The 13796-nt window shown below is 36.0% G+C and overlaps 1 protein-coding gene across 1 annotated transcript in view; it reads left to right on the top strand.

Moving 5' to 3' along the window:
• DOP1A (DOP1 leucine zipper like protein A) overlaps window positions 1-13796 on the top strand; it is a 60820-nt gene that overhangs the window by 27961 nt on the left and 19063 nt on the right. The window contains exons 15-21 of the mRNA XM_058802786.1: window positions 265-498; window positions 2926-3550; window positions 6420-6694; window positions 7319-7471; window positions 9475-9575; window positions 10840-11099; window positions 11787-13794. Of these exons, the coding sequence (XP_058658769.1) occupies window positions 265-498; window positions 2926-3550; window positions 6420-6694; window positions 7319-7471; window positions 9475-9575; window positions 10840-11099; window positions 11787-13794 (3656 nt within the window). The remainder of the gene's footprint in view (window positions 1-264; window positions 499-2925; window positions 3551-6419; window positions 6695-7318; window positions 7472-9474; window positions 9576-10839; window positions 11100-11786; window positions 13795-13796) is intronic.

Genomic DNA, 13796 nt, shown 5'->3' with positions numbered 1-13796 from the left:
TATGCTAGTTTGAAAAAGAGCTAAATATATTTCTATTTGTTTGTTACCCAACTTTAAAGTTAATTTTGTAAGTATTTTTTAGTAAAGCATGTATTTCTTATTCATGGATATTAAGATGTTAATTTTCCTTTTTCCATGTTCAGTATGTTTAGAACAGAGTTAAGCAAATGATAGGTAGCTCTGTTATAGAAAATAAATTTCAGGATGGAATTTGGTGTGACAATTAACAAGTTTTTATTATTACTTTACTACTCCTGTTACTAGGAGACTTACATTGAAATACAGACTGAACACTTGCCTCAGCTGTTGCTCAGGATGATTTCTGCATTGACAAGCCATCTTCAGACTTTACACTTGTCTGAGCTTACTGATTCTCTCAGACTCTGCTCAAAGATCCTTAGTAAGGTTCAGCCTCCATTACTCTCTGCTGGTACAGATGGTATCCTGCAGCTTCCTACTGGACAGAGCAGCTCCATCAAAGAATGGGAAAATAAAAAGGTAACTGATTAAGTTTTGCAGCATCTTGCACAATTGCTTCTTATGTGGAAAAAATAAAGGAGTTTTGTACAGCCTGTGTTGAACACCCTACAAGTCTTTGATTAGATTTAGATATCACAATATATGTGAAACCTAGGTAATCAAAATAACTCATAATTGTGGTAAAATTTCTTGATTCTTAGGGTTTTTTACCCAGATATAATACTGTACATGTGTAAATCACTTCAGAATCAGGGCCTAAGAAACAACTAATCAACTAAAGTTTGTAAAGCACATCAAGAGTATAATGAAGTAAAATAACAGGACTGAAAAGAATTCATCATTTTGGTTACGTATCAGGCATATGTAAATTCTCCTCTCCCCCAATTTATGTGCATTGGTTTAATACCCATCACATATTTAACTGTCACTGTGAAGTTCTTAGAATAATCTATTAAAGAAATAAAATGAACCAGCCAGCAGCTATTTCTCTTTTATCTTGGTCCACTTTGTTCTATGCAGCCATGGCTATGTGAAGTATGTTAAGTGACATGCCCTGAAATCCTTGTTTTCCAGCTGAAAAAACTTAAGGAACATCATAGAATAAATTAGGTTGGAAGTGACAGATGCAGGGCACTGCTAAAAGCAGGGCTGATTTCAAAGTTAGGTTTTATTTTAAAGCTAGGTCATGTCACTCTGGATCATATTTGTCTTAATTTTGAATATTTCCAAGGATGAAGTTACCATGACTTCTCTGTACAGCTTGTTTGTTTGCACTGTTAATTAATCAGAATTTCCAGTGTTGATGCTTGTGTTGGTTGCCTTGTGTTCTTTCACTGTGGATTTCTGAGCATATCTCCATCTTTTCAGCTGCCTAATGGGAACTCACAGAGAGCAATAGAGCCTCTTCAAACCCTCCACAGATTTTAGCATTCTTTTAAACCAAGTAAATCCAAATCTCTGAGCATCTCTTCAATGTCAGGAGCACCTGTGGTGACTTTGCATTGGGCATACTCAGTACATCAGTTGCCTTTGTAGTAATGAGTACAAAATTGGATAAAATATTCTGCTTGTGGACCTAAAATTGTTTAGAGGGGACTAATTACTTCCCTTCATTTGGTGATAGTACTTCTGCTGATACAGTCCTAGATGTGGCTGGTCTGCTTCACCAAAGGAGTCCACTGCTGGCTCACATTCCCATTGTCAATTAGGACTCCAGCATCCTTTATTCAGAATCCTATCCTTATTCTCTCTAGCTAATTGATACCTGCCTTGTTTTGTTCTTTTGGGGTTTTGGTTTTGTTTTTAGTTTGTTGCCTTTTTTTTTTAAATAAAGCCTGTTTTAATTGAATGATATTGCCCTTTGAACTTTCAGTGGCCTTCTGCTTCCAATTACAACTGTCTCATACATGGTCATGGTTTCTCTTAGGAGATAGTGAAATGATTTGCCATGCTTCTAATCACTTTTAGATTGTATTTTGTAAAATACAATAGAGACATAGTCTCTTCCAGCTTTCTAGTACATTAACCATTTTCTGCAGTAATATCTCAGATTTCCATTCTTCCATCTCTGGTTAAGCAAGACGTTATTCACTGTAAATAATAATGTCACTGTTTTTATTTATTCATGAAAAAGTTTTTCATACTATTACATAAAGTTCAAGTTCTATATTTAACACAGGTAGTGCTTAGAGTTAAAACAACTTCTGGGCCTGTTAGGTCTCAGTCAACATCTGCCATTGCTAGTAAAATGCTGGATTGGAAGTAAGTGGGCACCTGCATTTAGGGCCACTGACTGATGCATTTCTATTCCAGTTTCCGTACCTCACATTCTCACCAGGAAACAGACATTATACTGCCAGTTACTATGACTGAAGAGGGCTGGAGCAGTGCAAAAAGCCACTGTGGGTGCTTTTTCTGAGTAAAAGCCATTCATCTATTTATGCATATTCTGAATTATAAGGAATTAAGACATATAAGTCACGAAGAACTGTTATTGTTGCAGCAACCTCTCTTTCTCATTTTGAGGAGATGATTTATTTTCTTTTTATTTGCAAATGATTAGTAGTTTTTAAATGAAAAGTTTATATATTTTTGTAATTATAACTTTGTACTTGATGATTTATGATGCTGCATAAATTAATAATACCTATGCCTATGTATTTCAGCATTCTTTCATAATAGAGTAGACATAGTTATGATATGAAGAAAATGTTAAAACCAATAACATTTAAATATTTTTCTTGATAAAAATTTTTTTTAATGTTAGCTTAGTCTGGCAGGCTCATAGAAACACCAAATATAATTTTGCATAAAATGTATTTGTATGAATGCATTTAAAACTCTGGAATAAAATTGTTACTTTCAAATGAAGACACTAATAAATATTGTTTTGCTAAGACCTAAATAACCTATTTTGAACAGTCATTAAACTTTTATATTGCTCAGGTGCCATCAGTGTCACTTGAAAATCCTAATGATGTGTTTGAAGATGGTGAAAATCCTCCAAGCAGTCGATCATCAGAAAGTGGATTCACTGAGTTTGTACAATACCAGGCAGATACAACTGATGACATTGACAGAGCACTGAATGAAGGTCACAGTGCACCTGGCATCCCTATTGTTGGTAGCACATCCTCAGAGACTGAGACAGCATCAACTGTGGGTTCTGAGGAGACCATTGTGCAGCCTCCTTCCATAATGACACAGGGGACAGCAACTCGCAGTGGGAAAACAATCCAAAAGACTGCAATGCAGTGCTGTTTGGAATATGTCCAACAGTTTTTAACCAGATTTATCAACCTGTATATCATTCAGAATAATTCCTTGTCTCAGCCCTTAGCGGCAGAGCTTCCAGTAGATCCCACTAGAGCACAAGGACAGGGCACAAAATGGGACAGAGAATCACAAGATGATGCTAAGGTGAAGAAAACAACCAAGAAGAAAACACCAAAAGAATACCTTCCTGCCTTCATTGCTGCTTGTCAGCTCTACCTTGAATGTTCGAGCTTTCCCGTTTACATTGCTGAGGGAAACCGCACTTCAGAGCTACATCCTGGGAAGCCTGAAGTTGGTAAGCTGCACTCTCATTTGTTCTTTGTTTTTCAAATAATCATTTTTATATTTCTGCCAAAAAATTTAATGTAATACTATTGCGTTTTGTGTGTGTTATTGTTTGCTGTTCCTCTCAGAAATCAAAGTTTTCTTCTGTGTCAACTAGTTTGTTTGCAAAGTAAATTATTTTCTCATAGATTTTTAAGAATATTGCTGGCATGGAATTTGACAGTAATTAATGTTGGGGTGAAAAATATAAATTAGGCTAACTGAAGCCTGTGAGTAGAATCTATATTGTTGAGTCTTCCTCTTTACTGTATGGATCCACAATGTTTTATTTGTCATATTGCAATAGCCACAGCTCACATCAAATATGTTTTTAGCTTCCTTTAATCAGTTCTGGATTGATGTGCACATTGTTCACTTTGGCAATACATGGAAATTGTAAGCTACTGACCAATAAAAATCATACCAGCTAAGAAATTTAATTAATTCTACTTCGCTCCTATGAAAGGCTCAGTTCTTGCAAAAAATTCTTCTATAATTGCATTAAGAAACAAAATAAACATGATCAATTTTGGTGAGGTATGGATGTGTTCACAGATAGATGACACTGTTCAGGTACAGACATGATTAAATCACTGAGTTATGGATTACTGTAAATTGTGACATTTTAGAATGAACAATTTTACAGTTTGTAAAGTCTTCAGTTTACAGTTCCAAGTTTAGATCCACTTCTGATCTGCAGTCTGAGAGTTGCTTCTTAGAATGTTTTCATGGTGGATATGCTTGGAACATGCAAGAAATAGTAACACTAATTTTGTCTAATGTCACAGTCATCTCTGGTTTTATTTTTTTCTAGGAAATTTCCTAGTTGCAACTTTTTGTTCTTATTTACAATTTTCAAATCAAGGCTAAGTGGTGAGCAGTGCTTGGAGATGAGTAGTTTCTTTGGTTTTGGAAGCCAGCTTGTAAATTTAACATGACTGCTTCTGTTTTTGTGGTTTTTAAGATGTGTTGTTTATGTCTTCATTATAGCCAGGAGCAGAGCATATATGTGACTTCATAACATCCAGGCATACAAAATATTTGTCAGTTGAAGGCAGCTTGGTTATAGCTGTTTATTAGTTATGAGCGTGACAATGGCAAAGATCTGCTACCTTTTATAAAATATCTATCTCAGAATATCTGTGCTTTTATAGCATGACCCTGAAAATGCTAGGTGTTCATTTATTTATTTCTCCCAAACAGCCTACAAATGAGTGTTGTGTCCAAAGACTAAAATGTCAGCTGTTTCCTTATTACTTTTTGGTGCACATAGCACTTGCTTATTGCTGCCTTGTGCACTGTAGAGCAGAGAGCCTGTAGAGCTTGAGTACTGTGTGCCTTGTGTGAGGGCAGTGCTTCTAGGAATCCCTTTCACTTTTGGTAAATGCCTTGGATTTGTGTTTCTTTGTTCATCATCTGAACCTTCCTATTTGTGAGTTATCATTTGCAGTCTATTAAACAGTGTAACTTTGAGGAATAAGCATCAGTTGTAGGTGGGTAAAACCAGCAGGAAGGATTTTGTTTCAAATGTAAACATCTGTTGTATAGAATGTCAGGGCAGATGGGAATAGTGCTGGGCCTACTTCCCATAACAGAGAATTGCCCTGGAACAGAGAATGGAAGAAGGTAGTTTCCATAATTCTCACACTATCCCATCTGTTGATATGAGGCTTTTGTACTGCAGAAGAGGCTGTGTTTGTTGAAGGGTTCCTAAATTTGGAGTGATATGACCCTATAGCTCTTAATCACTGGTCAGTCTGTTTATTTGAAGGAGACAAGTTAATCTGATATTTAATATAATTGTCCTTTAATTCTACAGTATGCCTAATTTCTCAGCTATCTTTATTGAAGAAATTAAAAAGGGAATTGAGTGAAGCTGAAAACTATGGTTGTATCTGTACACTCTAGAATACAATATGGAATTGTTAGGTATATTTAGACTCCAGTGGAGCTGTGGATATAAATTAGAAATTGCATCATTCTTCTCTTGATTCTAAAAGGGTTCTGTATTTGTGCCTATTAAATAACACTTCTTCACTTGTGTCTGGTTCTGGTTATATTTGCCTTTTTGGGAACATGATCAATAGAGTCCTTTTGAAGTTTTAAGAGAAGTTAGTTTGGTATCTCTAAAATAAAATGATGCAATATTCACTTGGAGAGTTGACTGTGAACTTTAGAGAAAGACACTTCCAGTATCAACCTAGAGTATGGCTTGATAAAGTGAGAGGACAGTAAAAAGGGGGAAGCAACCACCTACAGTGAAAACAGAGTATGGTCTAATGGATCATAGCTCGGCACCAAACCATTAATTTTCACAGAGACTTCTATTTTTAAAATGTTGCCAGGCAAATCTATTTTTGTCAAATTAAAATTAGTCTGCATGTATATATTTTATTATCCTAGGCTCTATAAAATATATTACAGAATTATTCCAGACTACTATCTAGGGTGTTAAGAGGGTTGACCTTTGCAGGTTCCTGATTGCTGGTGAAGAATTTTGTGAAGAAGAAAAGTGAATGAAAGTATGTTCTAACTACTGAAAGTCCAGTTTTGTCTGAAGTAGGAAATCATCTGAATGCATTTCCACAAAATTTTTCTCTTTCTTGTTAAAATCTTTCTATTAATTTTTGATTACTAAATGTTTGAAGTGATGCAGTATTGCATTCTTAACTGGATTATTTTTAAGATACATCAGGAAGTATCTTCCTCTTGCATTTTCCTAAATGGACAGGTTAAAATATGAAGGGACAAATGCACATATATAGTTATGGAATACAAGAGGAAAATTCCATAATATTTAGATTGTTAAATAAATGCATAATCTGTGATTTTTGTTTCAGACTGTGAACAAGTGCAGCCTCCACTGTGGCTACAGACTTTAATGAATGCTTGCAAGCAGGCAAGCAATTTCAGTGTTCAGGGTGTCACTATTTCCCTCGTGATGGACTTGGTTGGATTGACTCAATCCGTTGCTCTTGTCACTGGAGAAAATCTGAACAGTGTGGAAACTGCTCAGCCTCTTAGTCCTAACCAGGGGAGAGTGGCTGTTGTCATCAGACCTCCTCTTACTCAAGGCAATCTGAGATATATGGCTGAAAAGACAGACTTCTTCAAGGTTAGATGCAGTATCTCATTGCTGTTTTCTTTAGACTTTTTCTGTCTGGTGAAGAATAAGTCTTGGCCCCTTTACCATCCTTGATATGCTAAACCAAATTTTCTTGCTGAATATTTTGATAACATTTATAACCTGTGTTAGAATCTATATGAAATACACAGTAAGTTTTCTTCCTGCTATTCTCTTACTGACCACTTGTGTGAAAATCCTTTAATTGAATAGTTTAAAGATATAAACGAAACCTGATTGAATAGCAGCATTAATCAGCAAAGGTATAAAACTGGGATGTGCATAATGTAGGACTATGTAAACAATTTTTGCATTTATGTAATTCATGTAAGAAATCTTTTACAAAAGATAATCAGCAGCAGGTTATATTATGTAGTTAATTATATTTCAATGAAAATTTATTTCTGTTCTGACTTCTTAACAGGAGTTGTTTTTGTAGTAAGTTATTGCAGTGTTCTGAACAATTCCTTCTGTTCATACAAGGGGAACCATTTTACAGATTGCCTCTTGGTCACAGGTGTCATCAGATGTGATGTCTCCCATTGTTGCATGGAGCAGAACAAGGCATGATAGTCATTCACTTGTCTCTTGCAACTTTTCTTTTCATGTACAAAGCATATAGCTTTAACTCTTTGGGACCAGCTGGGTGATGGAACTCCTCAGCATCATCAGAAGAGTGTGGAGCTCTTCTACCAGCTGCACAACCTTGTGCCATCTTCCAGCATTTGTGAAGATGTTATTAGTCAGCAGCTGACTCACAGAGACAAGGCAAGTTGCTCATGTATTTACTTAAAGATGAGTAAAGTATATACAGAAATATATTTAAATAAAGGACCCCTCAGAGGAGGGTATGAATAACTTCAATATTGAAAGAAATATTGCCTTACATTGTTTCAAAAGTTACTTTAGGTCTGTGATGAGTCTCTAGTTCCATGCTAGGCAACAGAGGTTTTTCACCATTCAGCAACAGACTTATGCAGGAGACTTTCTCTCTTATCAAGGTCATGTGATGCTTCCCAATACTAAAAGCATGTGCTTAGTTTTTGCTGTTGTTAGTAGGAGTTCTTGTCATGACAGGTACTTTTTTTTTTTTTCCTCACCTAGAAATTTGTTTCACATAGAGGCTGTCAATTTGACATTCAACTTGAGACCTGTGTATTGCTTTAAATTTCAGGTATATGAGCAATTTTCAGAGCTACAACAGTATGAATAGAAGGGAATTACTTGCTCACACATTCTAGCAACTCATGGTTGTGTGACTTCAGGAGTGCTTACCTTTTTGCCATTCTAACAGAGTTACCAGGTCAAGAAGAGTGAATGTGAGCCATTCTGTCAATCAGTGCAGTTCACAGCTTGCCATATTGTTGAAATTGGTGATGATTTTTAGTGTCACTTAGGCTGCTCTGTAAACTGCTGTGACTGTGGATGTAGAACTTGCTTATTTCTGCCTACCTTCTGGAGAAAGCAGTAATTTCTTACATCTTCACAGCATGGATTGCAAGGGCTTGCATGGAGTCATCTCAATGTCTGTGGGAATTGGTATTTTCACTCTATTCAATAACTGTCAGTGTATTATTTTGTGTAACTGTATGCATTTTGCAGTAGTCTTGTGGATTATTTTCCTGTGAGAAACATATTTTTCTAAATACAAGTGATGATGTCTCTTCTGGTTTTTGTTTTTGGTGTGGAGAGGTTGTTTTTTTTTTAGTTTATTTAACATGAACTGTTTGGTTTTTTTGTAATTTTCATAGCTTTTACCTGAAGTTTCCATTATTGTGGCAGATATTGGATAGATAAGAAGCTGTTGCAAAGCTTCTAAAGTTTTATGATGTAAACTAAGTCTGGAAGTAGGTCAGATTGTTAGTGGTTTCAACATTTTTTAGTTTTGTCTAACTTTGGTTAAAGGTACAAATACCTACAGTTCATGTCCTATAACCATATATTCTAACAACAAACAAGTGAAAAATCTTTGTCCTCGTGTCTTTGCTTATCATTTAGTAATTTAGTTTAAGCCCTTAGAGTACTTGAAGTAATTTTGATTATTTATTTGGTGTAATTGTCCTGATTGCTGTGCTTTGTTCACTCTTACTAAGGCTTACTAGATTCCTTGTCTTTTTGGATGAAGCTGTTTTTATACATGTGTTCAAGTCATATCACGACATTTACTGTTGTTTGCAGCCTTGCTGGAATAACTCTTTGCCTGGATCAGCCTCAGTAAAGAGAGAAACAGAGAAATTGTTACTTTATACCATTTTTACCATTAAATATCCTGAGCTGGACTTCAGTGATCCTTGTAGGTCCCTCCTAACTCAGGATATTGTATGATATTCTGCATATTATTGCTATGACTGTATTAGTCATTATGAATCCTTTGGGCAGTAAGCATGTCCTATTTGTCCTATTTGTTCCAGAGTTAAATTTACACGTTAGTGAAGAGCTCAATCTACATATCTAGCTAGAAAATTATTCTGTTTCTTTCTAGTATGGCAGTAATGGAATAAAAATAAGTTGAATAGAAAGAGACAGGGTAAACTTTAAAACTAAGGCAAGATGGAGATAGGAGAGAATCCTTTCATGGTACTTAATTGCTCATAGGCACCTATTGTTGGCTTCTACTGCTTTTAAGATTAAAAAATAGTACTTTAACGCATAATCAAAGAAGTAAATTTCATTATATCTTATATCATTTAGGATGTTGTATGACTTTCTTTTTCCAGTTCTTACCAGAAGTTTTACATTCTGACAGATCTAACTTATGGTTTGGTTCACAGAAAGTAAGAATGGAAGCTCATGCCAAGTTTGCAGTGCTATGGCATCTCACACGAGACCTTCATATTAACAAATCTTCTTCCTTTGGCCGCACCTTTGACAGGTTGGTGATTGCAAGTCTGATTCAGTTGAAATAACTTTACTCCAAAATCTTTGATGGTATTATATGGGCAACATAGGGCATTGAAAAATTGAAGAACTACGGTGTAGATGTGAGAGGAAGGAAGAAGGACAAAAAAATGAATTTGTGGACAAGAATTTGTGTTAGACAAAATTGTTTTCACAGTGATGACTATGTAAGCTGTAAATTTTTCCTGGAAGGTATAAAGAGTGTGGGGAAGGAATGGTGACAATATTCATTGACCATCACTGTGGTGTATATTGAGTTTAATGTCTGAGTTCTTGCTGTGTTTTGATAAATACAGGAGCAGGCGAAGGAAAACAACCCAGAATTGAATTATGTTATGTAGAATGTAACAGTAAAACTAAAAAAAAAACTTCAAAACCAAATAGCAAGCAAGTGCTAAAACATGAGTTTTTTTGTTTAATCTGTGTTTTGTGTAAGAGGTCATTTATGGCAAGCAGCAGAGGATTTCTGTTTTGTGTTCTGGTATTGGACTACTTTCCTAGAAAATCTGGACTCTGAACTGCTCGTGTCTTCCTCAGCTAGCACAAATGTTGTGGAAAAGCGTTTATTTAGATTTTGTATTGCATGCTTAGCTGTAAGATGTAGAGTAAAAAGTTTATTTCTGTATCTTATGCTGTCACTCATTGCATAAATGGTGATAAATTCTGTGCATACAGCTAAAAGCTTATGAACATGTACTGCTGGGGAATGTAAAACAGTAGGTAAAATTCAGAGACCACTATATATATATTGTTTTTCCATGTCTGAAAAGGATTCTCAAGGCTAAAACTGTTAAAAGAAGAAAATAATGCTTGTAGGAACTGCTGAATTGTCAAGTATATTTCTCCTCTCTGTTCTTGAAGACAATATCTTTGAATGTTTTATTTTCCATATATCCTTGTGAATTGGCTTTTAAAATTGTATATTTTTAATGGCATACCACTTACAAGACAATAAAGGCTTGTTATGCAAATAGCTGTACAAATACTTGATTTGCTACTATTAGAGCAACTGTTAAAAGTGACTTTGTTACTAGCTCTTCCTGCCCATTCCTTCATTGGACTAGACTAAAAATATAAAGAGCAGGTTCAAAGTTTTGATTCCAAAGAAAATACTGCTTTGTATGGAGAAGAGACTGGAGTATGTACTGACATTAAATATGTCATGTATGAGATTAAAATGGGATTACTCTGTGAGTAGTGTACAATATCCACCAGATTGTTTCTTCTTTCCATTCTAGATCTTTGTTTATCATGCTGGACAGCCTCAATAGCTTGGATGGTTCTACTTGGTCAGTGGGACAAGCCTGGTTAAATCAAGTGCTTCAAAGACATGATATTGCAAGAGTTCTTGAACCTTTGCTCCTACTGCTTCTCCATCCAAAAACTCAGCGAGTGTCAGTTCAGAGAGTTCAGGCTGAATGTTACTGGACTAAATCTCCCAATCACCCTGAAGAAGAAAATGAAAAGCAGTTCATGCAGAAGTTCAGCTGTGCTGATGGTATGTACACAAGAAGCCTGTAGGAAGTTTCTTAATTTCTTTACTTGCTGTTTACATGCAATGTTGAAGTCATAGTAGAAATTTTTGAGGGTAACTGAAAAAAGTGTTGGAATAACTATGGCTTATATTTGCATTTGTGTGTATTTTCCTAATTCAAGTTTGTGTGCTCCAGGTACTGTTTAAAGTTGTATTGTTTTTATATTAAAATGATATGCAAGTATTTTAATGCAGAGCATTTTGTTACATCTTACTGAGACTTGGTAGAACATAAGAATATGGCTTGATGCTTAACCAATAAATTAAACATTTTTATGAATGACATGGGGCTGGCTGAAAATGTACCAATAAGTTTTGAAGGTGTTTGCATGTAATGCATAATTTTAGTTTAGAATTTGCTAATTCTGTTTCTCATGAAAACAAAAGCAGATAAGACTGCATAATGTTTGACAGAGAATTATGTTGTTTTGCTAAGGTGTACTGCTAAAACAATTTTGCTTTGTTTTTGTGAACTTGTCATTTGCTTATTAAGGTATTTTTTCTTCTGTGAAATAGAAAGATACTATTTACCATCCTTCATGCCTTCATGATTTGAAGTCTCAATAATAGTTTAAATTCTAAATTTTAATTCTGAATTCTTATTCTGAAGAACAAAATCTCATATGTATACATTTTTTTGTGTTCTTCAAGCATTCTCCCACGTGCCTGTAAGCCAAGAACAACTTATTATACCTAAAGAAGGCAATGAGAAGCAACTTGGTGTGGATGAAATGGAGAACTTCAGCCTGACCGTCAATCCTCTGAGTGACAGGCTTTCCTTGTTAAGTACCAGCAGTGAGACCATACCAATGGTTGTGTCTGATTTTGACCTTCCTGATCATCAGGCTGAAATACTGCAGAGTTCTGACTCTGGCTGTTCTCAGTCATCTGCTGGAGACAGCATCAGTTATGAAGTGGAAACAGAAAGCCTGAGTGCTCAAGATAGCTCTCAGACTCTAAAAGAAGACTCACCTGATGAAATCGTGCAACAAGTGGTTACAGATCTTATATGCCAAGTTGTAAGTGGTCTTGGAGAAGAAGTTGAACCAGTTAAAGAGAGCCTGCACTCTGAGGATGCTTCATGTAAATACAGCTCACTGGAAAGCTCTGTAGAAGTTACAAAAAGTGATGATCAAAATATTCAAAGTAGCCAAAGTAGTTTACTTAGTAATGACAGCTCACAGTTACTATCAGCCTCAACTGAGACTGGACTTGAGAGCTTAGGAGATGAAATGTCAAGAAATAACTCTTCACCTTGTATTGCAGAAAGCCAGCAATCCTTCTCTGATCTTACTCTTTCTTCCATCGAATCAAAGTCTAGAAAACATAGCCACAGTAGTATTCAGTTCAGCTTTAAAGGAAAGCAACCAGAAAAAATGTCAGAAAAAGAAACAATTGTTAAAGAAGCTGGTAAGCAACCAGGTGCAAAACCTAAGGTAAAAATAGCCAAAAAGAAAGATGAAGAGAAGAAGAAAGCACAAACAGAAAAGCTTAAACAAACTAATGTCTTCTTTAGTGATGGTCTTGATTTAGAAAATTGGTACAGTTGTGGAGAAGGAGAAATTTCAGAAATAGAAAGTGATGTTGGATCCCCAGGAATGCGAAAATCTCCTAACTTCAATATTCATCCACTGTATCAACACGTGCTGCTTTATCTCCAGTTGTACGACTCTTCAAGGACATTGTATGCTTTTTCTGCAATTAAGGCAATTCTGAAAACAAATCCTTCAGCTTTTGTAAGTGCCATCTCCACTACCAGTGTCAACAATGCATACACTCCTCAGCTTTCATTGCTCCAAAATCTTCTAGCTAGGCATCGAATATCTGTAATGGGCAAGGATTTCTATAGTCACATCCCAGTGGATTCTAACCATAACTTTCGGAGCTCTATGTACATAGAAATTCTCATCTCCTTGTGTCTGTACTACATGCGGAGCCATTATCCAACTCATGTTAAAGTAACCTCACAAGACCTCATAGGAAACCGCAACATGCAGATGATGAGTATAGAAATTCTGACACTCCTCTTTGCTGAGCTGGCAAAAGTGATAGAAAGCTCTGCCAAGGGCTTTCCTAGTTTTATTTCAGACATGTTGTCCAAGTGCAAGGTTCAGAAGGTGATCCTGCATTGTCTGCTGTCTTCTATCTTCAGTGCCCAGAAATGGCACAGTGAAAAGATAGCTGGAAAAAACATAGTGGCTGTAGAAGAAGGCTTCTCTGAAGACAGCCTTATAAATTTTTCTGAGGATGAATTTGACAATGGTAGTACTCTGCAGTCACAACTTCTGAAAGTACTTCAGCGGCTGATTGTGCTGGAACACAGAGTAATGACTGTGCCTGAGGAAAATGAAACGGTGTTTGACTTTGTCATAACAGACCTGGAGCACATTGGTCCCCAGCAGCCGATGACTTCTCTGCAGTATTTGCATTCCCAGCCAATAACCTGCCAAGGCATGTTTCTGTGTGCAGTGATACGAGCTTTGCATCAGCACTGTGCCTGTAAAATGCATCCCCAGTGGATTGGCCTTATCACTTCTACGTTGCCTTACATGGGAAAAGTTCTTCAAAGGGTGGTTGTTTCAGTGACTCTTCAGCTCTGCAGGAACTTGGATAATTTAATTCAGCAGTATAAATATGAAACTGGATTATCTGATAATAGGT

This window comes from Ammospiza caudacuta, chromosome 3, assembly GCF_027887145.1.
Source record: "Ammospiza caudacuta isolate bAmmCau1 chromosome 3, bAmmCau1.pri, whole genome shotgun sequence".
NCBI lineage: Eukaryota > Metazoa > Chordata > Aves > Passeriformes > Passerellidae > Ammospiza > Ammospiza caudacuta.
This window is presented reverse-complemented; position numbering and strand designations above follow the sequence as displayed.